The sequence below is a fragment of the Terrapene carolina genome, unplaced genomic scaffold (genome assembly GCF_002925995.2).
Source record: "Terrapene carolina triunguis isolate 2854851 unplaced genomic scaffold, T_m_triunguis-2.0 Scaffold33622, whole genome shotgun sequence".
Lineage (NCBI taxonomy): Eukaryota > Metazoa > Chordata > Testudines > Emydidae > Terrapene > Terrapene triunguis.
The window spans coordinates 28,183-44,645 of NW_020697973.1; the positions used below are offsets into that span (position 1 = coordinate 28,183).

The following is a 16,463-nucleotide window of genomic DNA, read 5'->3' on the forward strand; positions in this document are numbered from 1 at the left end:
CCTCCTGAATGAACCAGACCAGGGTCAGGTCCATTTTGCTACAATTTAAAGATGTCTCCTGTAGGGATTTCAGACTAAGCAGATGATAAACCTCTGTGTGAAATCACCATGTAATATAAATCCACAGACAGTGGTTGCTGTATGTGTACATGTGTCAAGTGTGCCATATGCATGTCAGTGTACCCATGCAGTACAGCTGCACTGGCAGAAAAATTAACAAGGCTCAGAGTCCAAGATACACAATGCTTTGGGTAAGTGTGCAGTAGCTTTCCAGTTCTGCCTGCTTGCCACTAGCCACTTTACGCATTGGAAGAAACACTCTGATGCGGATTCCCATTCTGAGACTCATTTGTCTTATAACTGGCCTGTGCATCATCACCAATACCATCCGGTGATTTCAAGTCTGCCTTATCCACAGGCGTGGCGGCCTTAGGCGGTTTGCAAGCAAAGCAGAGGTACTTGAAACACGACAGCAAACCTTCTGAAATACTGGATGAGAAGAGCTTTTTGCATGGGTGGCAGAACTGGTAGAACACCAGCATGAACAGGATGGCCATGCAATAGCCAATCAGCAGCTGCAAGACTAATAAAGGGGCACACACGTACAGGTAGACGTCTGTTTTATAGACATACCACAGCAGGAGGAGGAAGGAATTCTCAATGAACCTTAGCATATAATATACAGCCAGTCGGTACCAATTTTGGGATTTGTTAATTAAGTCAGGATCATTTAGCTTCAGCTGCACTGCTGACCAGCAGAACATGTTAATACCAGCATACAAGAAGGTGAGGAGGCACAGTACAATGGTCGTGCCCACCCTGGTCAAAGCCTTCTCTATGTTTTCAGGGAAAGGGGACTTGCTTTGCCAAAAGAGAATCCAGGGGTAAAAGAAAAAGCCAAAGAAATTCAGGAGCACCACAGGCAGGACCCAGATTTGAAGCACAGAACTGAAAAGGACCAGGACTACAACCCGGGTGGCAATCTCAAAGCTTCTCCAGAGGAATATGCAGAGGTAGGCTGCAGCTTTCACGCTGATGTCATAATCATCATACTTAATCTTAATGGCGAGGATGTTGCAGCGTAATGCACCATATACAATCGACAGCAGAGAAAGGACCATGAAGATGCCTGGGAAAAGAAAAGATTATCAGAACCTTCTGTTTTAGCAAATGTTAAATGAAACACATTCAGATAGTACAAAGCAACTGGAAAGCTGCTTTAACAGGGCAGCCAGGGACCTCCCTTCTCTAGGGCAGTGGACCCCAAACTGTGGGGCATGCCCCCTATGAGGCGTGGAGGAACGTTTTGGGGGGGAGAGTGCAGTGGGGCCCAGGCCAGCCCTCACAGGGGGTGGAGAGCGCCACCCAGCCCCGCTCTGCCCCCAGCCCACCTCCCCAACTCCAGATACAGCTCCACTCTATCTCCAGCCCAGCTCCGGCCCTGGTGCCAACCGCAGCTCCGCTCTGCCCCCACTCTGTCTAGGGTTGCCAACTTTCTGATTGCAGAAAACCGAACACCCTTGCCCCACCCCTGCCATTTTCACCCAGCTGGGGCAGAGGGTTGGGGTATGTGAGGGGGCTCTGGGCTCGGAGGTGGAGCTGAGGGGTTCAGAATGTTGGAGGGGGCTAAGGGCTGGGGCAGGGGGTTGGGGTGCGGGAGGGGGTTTGGGGTCTCGCTTACCTCAGGCAGTTCCCAGAAGCAGCTGGCATGTCCCTCTGGCTTCTATGCACAGGAGTGTCCAGGGGACTCCGCGCACTGCCCCCATCTGCAGGCACTGCCCCCGCAGCTCCCATTGGCTGCAGTTCCCAACCAATGGGAGCTGAGGAGCCGGTGCTCGGGCGGGGGCAGCATACAGAGCCCCCTGGCCACCCCTGCGCCTAGAAGCCGGAGGACATGCTGGCAGCTTCTGGGAGCCTCGTGGAGCTGGCGGCGTTTGCGGCCAACCAGACTTTTAGCAGCCCAGTCAGCTGTGCAGACCAGAGCCGCCAGGGTCCCTTTTCGACTGGGCGTTCCAGTCGAAAACCGGACGCCTGGCAACCCTAGTTCTGCCCCCAGCCCAGCTCTGCCCTCACTCGCTCTCCACCCCCAGGCCAGCTCCACTTCTAGCCCCAGCTCCTTCCCCCCTTCTCAGTTATGCCCCCAGCTCCACCTTCAGCCTAAGCTCCTCTGCTGAGCCAACTGTGCAGTAATGAAGGGGGTGGGGGGTGCGGACAGAGGCCATTACTGGTAAGGGGGGGAGCGCGACAAGAAAAGTTTGGGCAACACTGCTCTAGGGGGAATCCCTAAGTAGTATGCAGCCATTCTACACCCCACCCACTCCTGACCCCATCCTTTCACTGACGTAGAGGGTGTGGTCACAGTAGATGGGAGCATCACCAGAGTGCACTGTGCTCCGGCAATCCAGGGCTGACAAAATGACCCCTATGGAGTTGTTCCTGCCAGCACAAGTTAGAGCCTCTGAGGTTATTCTAGCTTCTGCCAAGGGCTAAACCAGCTCCTGGACGGCCCCAGGATCGGGGGATGAGGGGAGCAGAAAAGTAGCAGAAAGCAATGTCTGTCCCACTCTCCTCAAAAGGAAACAGCGTCTAGCAATTGTGGTCAAAACATACTACCTCACCCTTACAGAGGGAGCCTTTCTCCCTACCAAACTTGCACACTAAAAACAAGGGTGAACTTGGTAGCAGCTAATACCCAGCTTATTTGACCATGAATGGAAAAGATCTAACTAACTACACTGTGTGTGGTCAGTTGATCAGACTCGGATCACAGGCTGTTACTGGCACCCTACCCACTGTGATCATAAAGGTTACTTGGGGGAATAACCTTTGGGCATGGGATTTTGGCAATGGTGCTCACACCTATGGAATCAACCACCCATCGATTAGTGACTAGTGGTAGGCTGAGTTAGTTTTTAAAATCACAGCTCACGGTGCTTTATGTCTGATGCTACTTTTATCTGGCTGTAAATTAGGAAACACCTTGGGACATTTGTAAAAAACAACAACCCCAAACACTATGTAAATGCTTTAATAAAATAATACTTTGCAATAGCATAGTGCTTTTCAACCTAGGATTTCAAAAAGATTTACAAAGGTACTATTTATCCCTATTTTCTAGATGGGGAATGCTGAAGAAACCAAAAGATTTAAAGTGTTTTTTCCAAGCTCTATTGTTTGTGCAATATCTATCTGTCTGAGGTACTTATATGGCCCCCCTCACTGTAGTATCTGAGTGCCTCACAATCTCTAATCGATTTATCCCTCACAACACTCCTGTGAGGTAGGGAAGTTTTATGGAGGGGGAACTGAGGCACAGAGACTTGCTGATGGTCACACAGGAAGTGTGTGGTGGAGCTGAGAAGTGAACCCACGTGTTCCAGGCCAGCACCCTAGCCACTGAACCTCCTCCGTCTCCTTGTGGAAAAGATATATGTGGCATCGACTGAACATTTATTCACCTGACTACATTTTATTTTCTTTATTTCTCTAGCTCCCCCAAAATTATAGAACCTGCCGGACTGAATTTAGAGATGCTAACTTGTACCTATGGAAATCCATCCTTCTGCATTTCCCCCACACCTACTTATGATTGATTCCTCAAGTGAAGGGGCTTCATTGTTATTTAAACGCTGCAAAGAGTGTTTTGTGTCTGGCACCTAAGGTGACAGCTGCTGGCACTACAGCAAGGCTTTGTGTTGCCCGGATGGGCATCTCCTTACAAAGCTCCCAGGCACTTATAGCAGCAAAGTGCAGTCTCTCATCATGAAAATGGGAGTTCGGGACTGTCATGCAGTATCTGAACTCAGTGTCACGTGAAACCGTGACAGCAGCATTTTGATACTCCATAATATCAGTTGCTAAAGTGCTTTTTTAGCTGACTACTGGGATTTGAGCTGTAAATTAAGATACTGAAAAAATGCATCAGCAGACTCAGATAAATGAGAACAGAGTTTTCAAACCTGATGCCTAAAGTTAAGACTCCTCAATCTATAATTAGGCACCTAAAAATATGTGGCTTGATTTTTCAGAAGTGCTGAGCAGCCACAACACTGCTGGGTGCTGTGTATGTTTGGCACCCATGAAAATCAGGCCACTTTTATTTTAGGTGTTGAATTATAGATTTAAGACACAAGTTTTAGGCATTCATGTTTGAAATTTTTAGCCTTAACCTTTGCATTTTAATACATGGGAGTGTTTTAAATGCAAATAATTAAAGTAAAAACAATAAATGATACAGTCATTTCTTTTAGAGTTTAGGGGGAAATATTTGCTGAATGTTAAACTAATTGGTGATGCTACAGCACATTCTATTTTATTAGATAAAATAAGATAAACAGATTAGGTAGATCTTAATTGTCATGTCGATTATTTTAATTTAGTGCTTAGCAACCAATGCTGTCTGCAACCTTCAATTAGTGTATGTTTCATTATCCTCCAAAAGGACCGTATTCACTTCTTTATTACAGCCATGCTCATGAGGTTCTTCTGTTCGAAGGAATTAATCTCTGAACATGACTCTGTAAGAAATGGAGCTATTTTAGGATCTTGGAGTAACTAGGGGGATTTTCCTTGTACATTTTAACTACCAGTGTGTCTTGAAACATCTCTCAATTAATTTGGAATAGAATGTCTGATAAGGAATTATCCATGTATTTAGACACTCAATATCAGTTTGTAAGGCCAAATAACAATTACAGTAGTATATAGCAACATGCATGTTCCATAATGGGGAAGGATTTCTCCTGAAAATGCATTATGTATTTGCTTGTTTATCACTTGAATTTTTAGCATTTTTTCCTTAAAAACAAATTCCTATGTTTTGTACATGGTATGAGGATTTTTTAAAACATTGTCTCCTACAGAATACTGGCCAAAAGCAGAACAGCAAGTGAACACAGTTATGAATACCAATGAGAGCCTGTTCTTTCAGCACTCTTAGGGTATGTCTACACTACAAAATTAGGTCGGATTTATAGAAGCCGGTTTTATAGAAACCGGTTGTATGCAGCCGATTGTGTGTGTCCCCACATAAAATGCTCTAAGTGCATGAAGTCGGCGGACCGCGTCCACAGTACCGAGGCTAGCGTCGACTTCCGGCGCATTGCACTATGGTACCTATCCCACAGTTCCCGGAGTCTCCGGCGCCCATTGGAATTATGGGTTGAGATCGCAATGCCCGGATGATGCAAAGCAGTGCCGCGAGGGGTTCTGGGTACATTGCGTCAGGCCCCTCCCCCGCCGTCACAGCAACGGCAGACAATAGATTCGCGCCTTTTTACCTGGGTTACCTGTGCAGACAACATACCACGCCAAGCATTGAGCCCGCTCAGCTCAGCTCACCGTCACCATATGTCTTCCGGGTGCCGGCAAACGTGGGACTGCATTGCTAAACAGCAGCAGCAGCTTACTGCCTTTTGGCGGTAGACGGTGCAGCATGACTGGTAGCCTTCATTGGCGATCTGGGTGCTGGCAGCCATGGGGCTGGCAGCCGTGGGGCTGCATTGCACCAGCCCCTTGCCTTTTGGTAGAAGATGGTTTATTACGACTGGTATCTGTCGTCGTCGTACTGCAGTGGCTGTCAATCATGGGCACCCGGTCAGACAATGATGGTTATCAGTCGTAGTATGCTATTTTCAGCCAGGCGCCCTGTTGGATCATTGCACGTTAGCAGAGTCGTAGCATGCTATTTTCTGCCAAGTGCCCAGTATTGTCTGCTAAGCACCCAGAAGAGGCCGATGGCGATCTGGGTGCTGGCAGACATGGGGCTGGCAGACGTGGGGCTAGATTGCTACACAGCAGCAACCCCTTGCCTTTTGGGCAGTAGATAGCATATTACGATTGGTATCCATCATTGTCATATTGCAGTGGGAATCAGATGGTGCAATAGACCTGAAGGCTTACTGCCAAGCGCCCAGTATTTGCTGCCAAGCACCCAGAAAATGCCAAGGGCTATCAGTCATGCTGCACCGTCGTCTTAAGATGTAAAAAATAGATTTATTCTGCATTCATTTGCTTCCCCCCTCCCTCCTGCTAAACCCAGGCTTTTGAGTTCAATCTTTGGGGGGGGGGCATTCTGTGTGACAGTTGTTTGTGTTTCTCCCTGATGCAAAGCCACTTTTCTTGATTTTAATTCCCTGTACCTGTACGCCATGTCGTCACTCGCCCCTCCCTCCCTCCCTCCCTCCCTCCCTCCCTTCTTCCCCTGGTCCGTCAGATACTACTTTCGCGCCTTTTTTCAGACCAGACGCCATAGCCAGCACTGGGATCATGGAGCCCGCTCAGATCACCGCGGCAATTATGAGCACTATGAACACCACGCACATTGTCCTGGAGTATATGCAGAGCCTCCTGGACATGCCAAAGCCAAACCAGGACCAGCTGAGGAGGAGGCGATTGCAGCGCGGCGACGATAGTGATGAGGAAATTGACATGGACCTCTCACAAGGCACAGGCCCCAGCAATGTGGAAATCATGGTGTTACTGGGGCAGGTTCATGCCGTGGACCGCCGATTCTGGGCCCGGGAAACAAGCACAGACTGGTGGGACCGCATCGTGTTGCAGGTCTGGGACGATGCCCAGTGGCTGCGAAACTTTCGCATGCGTAAGGGCACTTTCATGGAACTTTGTGACTTGCTTTCCCCTGCCCTGAAGCGCCAGAATACCAGGATGAGAGCAGCGCTCACAGTGGAGAAGCGAGTGGCGATAGCCCTGTGGAAGCTTGCAACGCCAGACAGCTACCGGTCAGTCGGGAATCAATTTGGAGTGGGCAAATCTACTGTGGGGGCTGCTGTGATCCAAGTTGCCAGGGCAATGAGAGACCTGGTGATATCAAGGGTAGTGACTCTGGGAAACGTGCAGACCATAGTGGATGGCTTTGCTGCAATGGGATTCCCAAACTGTGTTGGGGCGATAGACGGAACCCATATCCCTATCTTGGCACCGGCGCACCAAGCCACCGACTACATAAACCGCAAGGGGTACTTTTCAATGCTGCTGCAAGCCCTGGTGGATCACAAGGGACGTTTCACCGACATCAACGTGGGCTGGCCGGGAAGGGTACATGATGCTCGCGTCTTCAGGCAGTCTCTTCTGTTTCGAAAGCTGGAGGAAGGGACTTTCTTCCCGGACCAGAAAATAACCATTGGGGATGTTGAAATGCCTATCGTTATCCTTGGGGACCCAGCCTACCCCTTAATGCCATGGCTCATGAAGCCATACACAGGCAGCCTGGACAGTAGTCAGGACCTGTTCAACTACAGGCTGAGCAAGTGCCGAATGGTGGTGGAATGTGCATTTGGCCATTTAAAAGCGCGCTGGCGCAGCTTACTGACTCGCTCAGACCTTAGCGAAAAGAATATCCCCATTGTTATTGCTGCTTGCTGTGCGCTCCACAATATCTGTGAAAGTAAGAGGGAGACATTTATGGCGGGGTGGGAGGTTGAGGCAAATCGCCTGGCCGCTGATTACGCGCAGCCAGACACCAGGGCAGTTAGAGGAGCACAGCAGGGCGCGGTGCGCATCAGAGAAGCGTTGAAAACCAGTTTTGTGACTGGCCAGGCTACGGAGTGAAACTTCTGTTTGTTTCTCCTTGATGAACCCTCCGCCCCTCCCCCACCACCCGGTTAACTCTACTTCCCTGCAAACCAACCACCCCACCCTCCCCTACTACCCTCCCCCCTTCGAGCACCACTTGCAGAGGCAATAAAGTCATTGTTACTTCACATTCATGCATTCTTTATTAATTCAGCACACAACTAGGGGGATAATTGCAAAGGTAGGCCTGGATGGGTGGGGGAGGAGGGAAGGAAAAAGACACAGTGAACTTTAAAACTTATTGCACTGGAAATCATCTAGGCTGGAGTGATTGGGTGGCCGGAGGCCCCCCCACCGTGTTCTTGGGCGTCTGGGTGAGGAGGCAATGGGACTTGGGGAGGAGGGCTGTTGGTTACAGAGGGGCTGTAGCGGCGGTCTCTGCTCCTGCTGCCTTTCCTGCAGCTCAACCATACGCAGGAGCATATCACTTTGATGCTCCAGCAGCCGGAGCATCGACTCTTGCTTTCTGAGTACAAGTTGACGCCACCTCTCCTCTTCAGCCCGCGTTTCAGCATGCAACTTCTCCTCTTGAGCACGTAACTTCTCCTCTTCAGCCCGCGATTCAGCACGCCACCTCTCCTCTCGCTCATATTGGGCTTTTTTAAAATCAGTCATTGACTGCCTCCACGCATTCTGCTGTGCTCTGTCAGCGTGGGAGGCAGTCTGTAGTTCAGTAAACATTTCGTCACGCGTCCTTCGCTTCCTTCTTCGAATATTCACTAGCCTCTGCGAAGGAGTAAGATTTGCAGCTGGTGGAGAAGGGAGAGGTTGTTAAAAAAGATACATTTTAGAGAACAATGGGTAGACTCTTTCACGTTAGATTTTGCTGTTCACAACATCACACAGCACATGTGCTTTCGTTACAAGGTCGCATTTTTCCTCTTATATTGAGAGTCTCCTGGTTTGGTGTGAGAGATCACTCACGCAGTGCCAGGACACAGATTTCAGCTTGCAGGCAGCCATGGTAAGACATACAGTCTTTGGGCTTTTTTAACCTTCTTAACATGTGGGGATGGTTTCAAACAGTACTGCCCTCATTTCCCATACCAAGCACCCGTTTGGTTGGCCATTTAAAATGGGTTTCTAATGTAAAAGGAGGGGCTGCGATTTCAGGTTTAACATGCAGCACAAACCCAACTAACTCCCCTACCCCACACACCCAATTCTCTGGGATGGTCACTTCACCCCTCCCCCCCACCGCGTGGTTAACAGCGGGGAATATTTCTGTTCAGCAGAGCAGGAAGGGGCACCTCTGAATGTCCCCTTAATAAAATTGCCCCATTTCAACCAGGTGACCGTGAATGATATCACTCTCCTGAGGATAACAAAGAGCGATAAGGAATGGATGTTGTCTGCATGCCAGCAAACACCGGGACCATACGCTGCCATGCTTTGTTATGCAATGATTCCAGACTACGTGCTACTGGCCTGGCGTGGTAAAGTGTCCTACCATGGCGGACGGGATAAGGCAGCCCTCCCCAGAAACCTTTTGCAAAGGCTTTGGGAGTACATGAAGGAGAGCTTTCTGGAGATGTCCCTGGAGGATTTCCGCTCCATCCCCATACACGTTAACAGACTTTTCCAGTAGCTGTACTGGCCGCGATTGCCAGGGCAAATTAATCATTAATCATTAAACACGCTTGTTTTTAAATCATATGTAATATTTACAAAGGTACACTCACCAGAGGTCCCCTGTGTGCCCTCAGGGTCTTGGGTGAGTTCGGGGGTTACTGGTTCCAGGTCCAGGGTGACAAACATATCCTGGCTGTTGGGGTAACTGGTTTCTCCGCTTCCTTGCTGCTGTGAGCTATCTATGTTCTCTCCATCCTCATCTTCCTCGTCCGCCGAACCCGCTTCCCTGTTTCCAGAGAGGGACTGATAGCACACGCTTGGGCTAGTGGTGGCTGCACCCCCTAGAATGGCATGCAGCTCCGCGTAGTAGCGGCATGTTTGCGGCTCAGCCCCGGACCTTCCGTTTGCGTCTCTGACTTTGTGGTAGGCTTGCCTTAGCTCCTTAATTTTCACGCGGCACTGCTGTGCGTCCCTGTTATGGCCTCTGTCCTTCATGGCCTTGGAGATCTTTTCTAATATTTTGCCGATTCTTTTACTGTTTCGGAGTTCGGCGAGCACTGCTTCATCTCCCCAGATGGCGATCAGATCCCGTACCTCCCACTCGGTCCAGGCTGGAGCTCTTCTGCGATCCTGGGACTGGGACTCCATCATGGTTACCTGTGCTGATGAGCTCTGCATGGTCACCTGTGCTCTCCACGCTGAGCAAACAGGAAATGAAATTCAAACGTTCGCGGGGCTTTTCCTGTCTACCTGGCCAGTGCATCTGAGATGAGAGTGCTGTCCAGAGCGGTCACAATGAAGCACTGTGGGATAGCTCCCGGAGGCCAGTAATGTCGAATTCCGTCCACACTAACCCAATTCCGACCCCCTAAGGCCGATTTTATCGCTAATCCCCTTGTCGAGGTGGTGTTAGGAAACCGGTTTAAAGGGCCCTTTAAGTCGAAAGAAAGGGCTTCGTAGTGTAAACGTGTCCAGGCTTAAGTCGATTTACCGCGGCTAAAGTCGACCTAAACTCGTAGTGTAGACCAGGCCTTAGAAATCTTTTCTCAAGTTCAGAACTGGCTCTGCAACCACAAGAGCAAATAACTTGTAAGAGCTAATTAAGCAAAAAATTATTTTTGCAATGTTGTTAATAAAGTGAATGCTCTCACTAAAACTTTTTCCTGGCTCAGAAAGATTGTACTGAAAAGCTGCTTGCCACCTGTTTGACAAGCTGGCAAGCGTTCAGAACACTACCTGGTCCCCCTTTAGTGATTAAAAAAAAATCTCTTTAACCCATTTGCCCCCACAGCTCCTGGAAGCTACTTCCTATTCTGAATGGGTATTTTCCCATTGGTAGCAATCATGTACAGCATCAGGTTGTAGCCCAAGCTTGCTCTATGCCCAAAGTTCCATGCTTGTAACAGCCTACCTGTCATCAATCCAAATGCCACAATCAAGCCAGTGGGAATGATACTGTGGGGCAGCCAGGGAAGAAAATGTAAAGGAATAACATTGCCTGCAGTGGACCTGTCCCTGGCTCAGCACCCACTATGAAGATCAGTGAGGAAGTGAGGGGATGATGGAGTCAAAGATTTTCCCCTAAAACTGTCCTAAATCCCTCAACAGCAGTGCTGTATGATAAAGGATTCTGCTCTCCTTGGAAGATTGGGGCAGTATTCTTTTTAAGAACCAGTGGTTTGAGTGATACTCTACTTCTAGCACTACTACGTTTTTGTTTTTTTAATGACTTATGGCTGACAAAGCCTGTCCTTCCCCACCTATTAGTAACATGAGGGTGACTGCTGCCCTATGTGAGTCATACCATGGTATGCTAATAATACTGACACCTAGCAGAACCTAGCCACTAAATCCAGATTTTTCAATCTTCAGTCTGTACAGTTAATTACCTAAACCTGTGCTCAGGCCACTCTAAAAATAAGGCCACTTATTTTGGTACCTAAGGTTTGGGACCCAGATGTGAAAATATGGTCTAAATCCATAATTTCCCTCTTTAAAAACACTTATTAATAATACTGAAAAGTATCCCACACCTCTTAAAAATGTTGTCCTAACTACTGACAAGGAAGAGTTCTGTGGTTGACAGCTTGCTGGGATAGCAGAATCTGCCGCAGCATCTTAATATATCTGGCATTGGCAACGATGCCTCGAAATCACATAATGCTTCTCCGTCCTTGCCAAAAATCCCAGTTTATATTCACTAGGTTTGTCATGTTGCAGAAACAAATGTGTTTCAAAGGCCATGTAATCAGATACTGCCTCTTTTCATAAGAGTTATAGTCACAATTACCACCTTCTTTAACAAAATCTTTTTCAAAAGAAGCTGCTATAACAGTAGGAAATCCATCCATTTCCTAGGGTAAGGGAGTTAAGAGATGATCCTGTCAAAATATACAGTAATTGAAGGTTATTTTAACTCTGTTGATGACAGTCTAAGCAAGGAGACAAAGGACTGGGGCATGGAGAATTAGTGGAGTGATGTGGTGTGGAGAACCTTGATGCGCTACAGCCTGTGCCATGAGCCTTTCTGTGACTAATTCATGAAGCTTTATTTGAGTTCTCAAAGCACTTTATAAATGTGGGTAAATATTGTACAAGTGAGGAAGCAACTGAGATGAGAGACATTCCATGATTTGCCCAAGGACACACTGCAAATCAGCAGCACAGTGAAGCACAGAACTGAAGCCTCCTGATTCCTAACCCCCTGTTCTAACTCCTAGACCATGGTACCCCCACATTCACACCATTGCCCAAGTGTCTGTGGTACCTTTCACAAGTACTACATTCATCCAAACAATTTCAACACAAATAAGCTGTGAGCAGATAAATAGCACCACATTTAACTCTCGGTATAAGAAAGTCCTTCTTGTCCTTGATTTAGGTCCTCCTCAGTACTACCGCTTATGAGAAGAGGCATCCATGGCAACATGCATTAATTCACAAACTAAACAAATGCACTCTGGCCAACTTTCAGCCTCCTGTTTAAAACGGGTTTAAGTTCTGATTTGAAAGTTACAAAGAAATAAGACCCAAATGTCTGAAGGAAGGATCACTGTCTGTGAAGACGCAGGTGCAATGCTTTCCAAGTAATCAGTTGGTCCCTTTCATTCAGTATTATATAGTGATACTTATCTGCTCTAGGCTGCTCCAAGCCAGGCGTGGAGGGGGAGGATGTGGCATGCATGGTAGCTGCTGTCTTTGCCTGAGTGGAGGAATTTGCTTATGAATCTGTGATTTAGAACTCTGTGAAGTTTCTTGACTGTTTGGTTTTGGTGAACGTACCAATTGCCATTGTATTTGTTATTCTCTATCAATCCTAATGACCCGAGACAGAGCCTTTCTTCTTGGTGACAGCGACTAGCAGCCAACAGTACTAGCGGGGAAAAACAACCCAGATGACCTTTCTGAAGCAAACGCCATCTGCAGATCAGCACTTGGAGCCCAAGTGCTAATTACGTTGCTCAATGCAGGATACTTCCATTCTGTTCTCATCCCCATGCCATGGTTCACCCTGCACGTGATTAATTCATCTTAGCTGTCAGGCACAATGAAGTAGCCAGAGCAATGCTTTGTCTTTCAATAATCTACACAGCTATGTGCCTAAATAAGCACTTTGGGTGCCTTTAAAAATAAAGCTGGCAGCTGCTTAAGATGACATAATATCACTATATGCTGATTAATTCCTTAGTGCCAGCTGCTTTAGATGCATTCATGCTAGTAATGGACATTGCACTGTGAAAACCCAGTTCCCTGTACAAGTAAATCCATTGCTTTTGAGAGGCCTGGAAAAGGAAACTTCATTTTGGCTGTTTAAAAAGTACCATTGCCAAAGGCTAATTGACTAGCTTTGAATAAGTAATTTGTTCAGTGATCTTAGTCCAGTCTCTTGTGACCATTTCACTGTCATAATGTCAAAAAAATTCAGTGTGTATATCCTAACATGGAAAAGAAGGCTGCTGCCAGTCAGCAGTGAGGTACTTTGACAGATATGTGTGGAAAGCCTGTATGCTGTGTGCTTGCCGTACACCTGGCCATAACCTGATCAGTCTAAATTTCACTCTTTCAATCTCTTTGCATGCTGAGCTGCGCCTTCTAACTAGGGTGCATCACCTCTAAATCAGCACTGTTGTATTGCTAAAGAATGCAAAGGTGTGTGCATGGGGTCGTAGAAACACAGCTTTGCTGGACGCACAGACTATGACTTGAATTTTTTTTAAGCATCTTTTGTCAGCAGCATCAGCACACCTGCTATATGGGAGGTCCTGGTCTACAGTCAGCTCCGCCTACTTGTTTTCTGTGCGAGGTGATACAAGGAGCATACAGTGTGATGGGGGAAGTGCCCATTACATCTGAAATGAATACTTCAGCTCAGTCGACAGACCACATCGGTTGCATGCTGTCAAATGACAAGGGGTCAGTTGATCGTCAGTGGGGCACAATCATCTGCCTCTCTGACCATCAACTTAGACCTACGTTTCATACTTAATGAGTCAGTGAGATCAGGGCCGTCCTTATCGATATGCAAAGTACGCAGCTGTGTAGGGCACCAGGAAATTTGGGGCACCACATTTCCTGGTGCCCTGTGCAGCTGCGCGCTGCTCCAGCTCCTGCTCCGGCTCTTCCCCAGGGCTCCCGCCCCTGCTCCACTCCACTCCAGCCCCGCCCCCACTCCCCTGAGGACTCCAGAAGCAGTTGGGCCTGCACTCACCAGTAAGAGCGACCCGGCCCCAGCCTGCTCCGCTCCCCTGGCTCCCAGCTGCGCCACCGGTGAGTGCTGGGGGGCGGTTCCCGCCTCCCCCAAGCCTGGGAGCCAGGGGAGGGGAGCAGGCTGGGGCCGGGTCACTCCACTTCCCGCAGGAAGAGGCCAGCCCCCCTCCTCCATCCACCCCGGAGACCTGGGGCCAGACCCCCCCTTCCGCGGAGGCCTGGGACCAGTTCCCCCCACAGAGGCCTGGGGCCCCACACAGCCCCCCCACGGGGGGGGTAGGGGGGGGAGGCTGCAAAGGGCACCAAAATAGCTAGGGATGGCCCTGAGTGAGATGACAGCTGCCACCATCATAACTGTCCTCACTAGTGAGCCAGAACCTGCATGTGCATACCTGCCCTCTCCCCAAGTTGCAGCTAAAGTACAATATTTAGATAAGTTGTTACATGGGGCACTTCTCGAGGCTTCCCCAGCTGCGAAACCAACAAAGGTGCGTAGCCTGCCTGGGCTTCTCAGCCAAAGGGGCCATTCAGTAATCTGGCAGGGAAGCACCTTTGCTGAGGCAGCCACCTAAAGCTCACTCAGCTGACCAAATCCTTCCTCTTCTTACCTGATTGATAACTGGGCCTTAGAGAACATCAGCTGGGGAAGCACAGGCCCATGTCCTTCTGGTGCCACAGCAGAAGCAAGGTCTACCTTGGCAACAGCCAAGAAATCCTTTAAGGTTTCTCTGTATGTATTTTATTTTATTTCTTAAAGTAGTAGTTCTTTGTTCCAGCATGGAGAAAATATGCTCTACCATATACCCAGGCCAAGTGTTTAATGGGGAACACAGGGCAATTTTTTTCTCCTTAACTATAGGTCAGTTCCTCTGTCTCCTTGATAAGCTGTCTCCTTATCATGCCATGATCTACAAGATTGCTTTTTATACAGCACTCAAAAGATGCCACAATAAGTGCTTTAAATTAAAATTTGATGGGGTAGAGGAGAACCTGGGTGCAGTACAAAGTAACAGCTGGCAGAAACCCACTGGAATGTGCCCAGCAAATGAAGTTGTTTCCAACCTGTTCCTCCAGCTGAGGCAAAGGTAGGCAGCTCAGCAGAGAGTAACCTCTGACCCTCCAACTCTCACTCCACCAATATATAGACTGGACACAAACTATACATACTTCTAGCTGCTGTGATCTCCTGCTGCAGGACACATATATACAGCTGAAGTGTCAGCTGAGGCGCTGAGCCGAGGAAAGCCTGGATCACAGATGCCCTGCTGAATGCAGATCTATGTGTAAACAGTTTGCCTTCAGCCTGGCCCACTTCCTTCTCAACTTCTTCTGAATGTCCATCTTTAGGCATCTGCCTCTTCTTGGTGATGCTGACATAAGGCTCTTCAAATCTCCCCGCATGAAAGTAAATGTAAAAGACTTCCACACACCTGAAAGTAAATCAACAGATAAAGAGTGATAGGAAAAAATCAAGGGTCTTCCAATAGTCTTATCAACATTCTAAGCCCATTTTCACAATTGCTAATACTGTGTGCCCTGCTCTCTGATAACCAATTTATTTCCCAACTTTACTGCGTTATGACAAGGGCTCTACCAAATTCACATACATGAAAAATGCACTACAAACCATGAAATCTGGTCTTTTGTGTACTTTTACCCTATATCAGAGGTTCTCAAACTGTGGTCCGCAGATCACCAGTGGTCCGCGAGCTCCATTCAGGTGGTCCGCGGATAGTTCCCTCTAAGATGTGTGCCTGGGTGGCCGTACACAAAAGAATGAAGGGCCAACCCACCTAATTAGTAGAGCCATGCAGGCGTGGCTCTACTAATTAGGTGCCTGGAGAAGATGAACATGTAAGGTGAGGTGGTGGCCTTGGGGGGGAATAGGAAGAAGGTGGGAGAGGGCAGTTGGGTGAGAAGAGGGGGTGGTGGGAATCAGTAGCATAGCTAGTGGGGTGCAGGGGAAGCAGCCGCTTCCCCTCAGCACGTTTTAAAAAGTGGCGCGTCTGCCGGCCGGCGCTGAACTCCTGCAAGCAAGGGGGGACAGCACAGCCGGAGGAGCCATGGGGAGGGGGTGGCACGACCGGAGGAGCGAGGGGGGGCGCAGCAGGGCAGCCGGCAGCCAATGGGGGGGCGGCGGGCGCGGCTGGAGGAGGCAGAGTGAGGGGGGGCGCAGCATGGCGGCCCGCACAGCGTGGCCGGCAACCGCGGCCAGAGGAGCGAGGGGGGGCGCAGCAGGGCGGCTCGTAGCGCGGCCGGCAGCCGTGGCCGGAGGAGCAAGGGGGGGCGCAGCATGGCGGCCCGCAGCCAATGGCGGGGGCGGCACAGCCGGAGGAGCCAGCCAAGGGGGGGCGCGGAGCAGCAGGAGAAGGAGCCAAGGGGGGCGTGGCCAGAGGAAGAGCCAAAGGGAGGCGCCTTTTTTATGTTTGCTCCCCCTGCTCTTGGATCCTGGCTATGCCACTGGTGGGAATTTGGAATATGCAGGGCTGTGGTGGCCAGAGAAAGCCAGCTCCAGGGCTGCGGCTGCTGGGGAGAGACAGCCCTCCTTCCCAGTCTCAGCTCTGTGGCTGCTGTGGCTGGGGAGAGAGGGA

At 49.2% G+C, this 16,463-nt stretch overlaps 1 protein-coding gene across 1 annotated transcript in view; it reads right to left on the reverse strand.

Moving 5' to 3' along the window:
• Positions 1 to 299: 299 nt before the first annotated feature.
• LOC112104200 (membrane transport protein XK) overlaps positions 300 to 16,463 on the reverse strand; it is a 17,985-nt gene continuing 1,821 nt past the window's right edge. The window contains exons 2-3 of the mRNA XM_026663436.2: positions 15,040 to 15,302; positions 300 to 1,129 (exon numbers count right to left, since the gene is read on the reverse strand). Of these exons, the coding sequence (XP_026519221.2) occupies positions 300 to 1,129; positions 15,040 to 15,302 (1,093 nt within the window). The remainder of the gene's footprint in view (positions 1,130 to 15,039; positions 15,303 to 16,463) is intronic.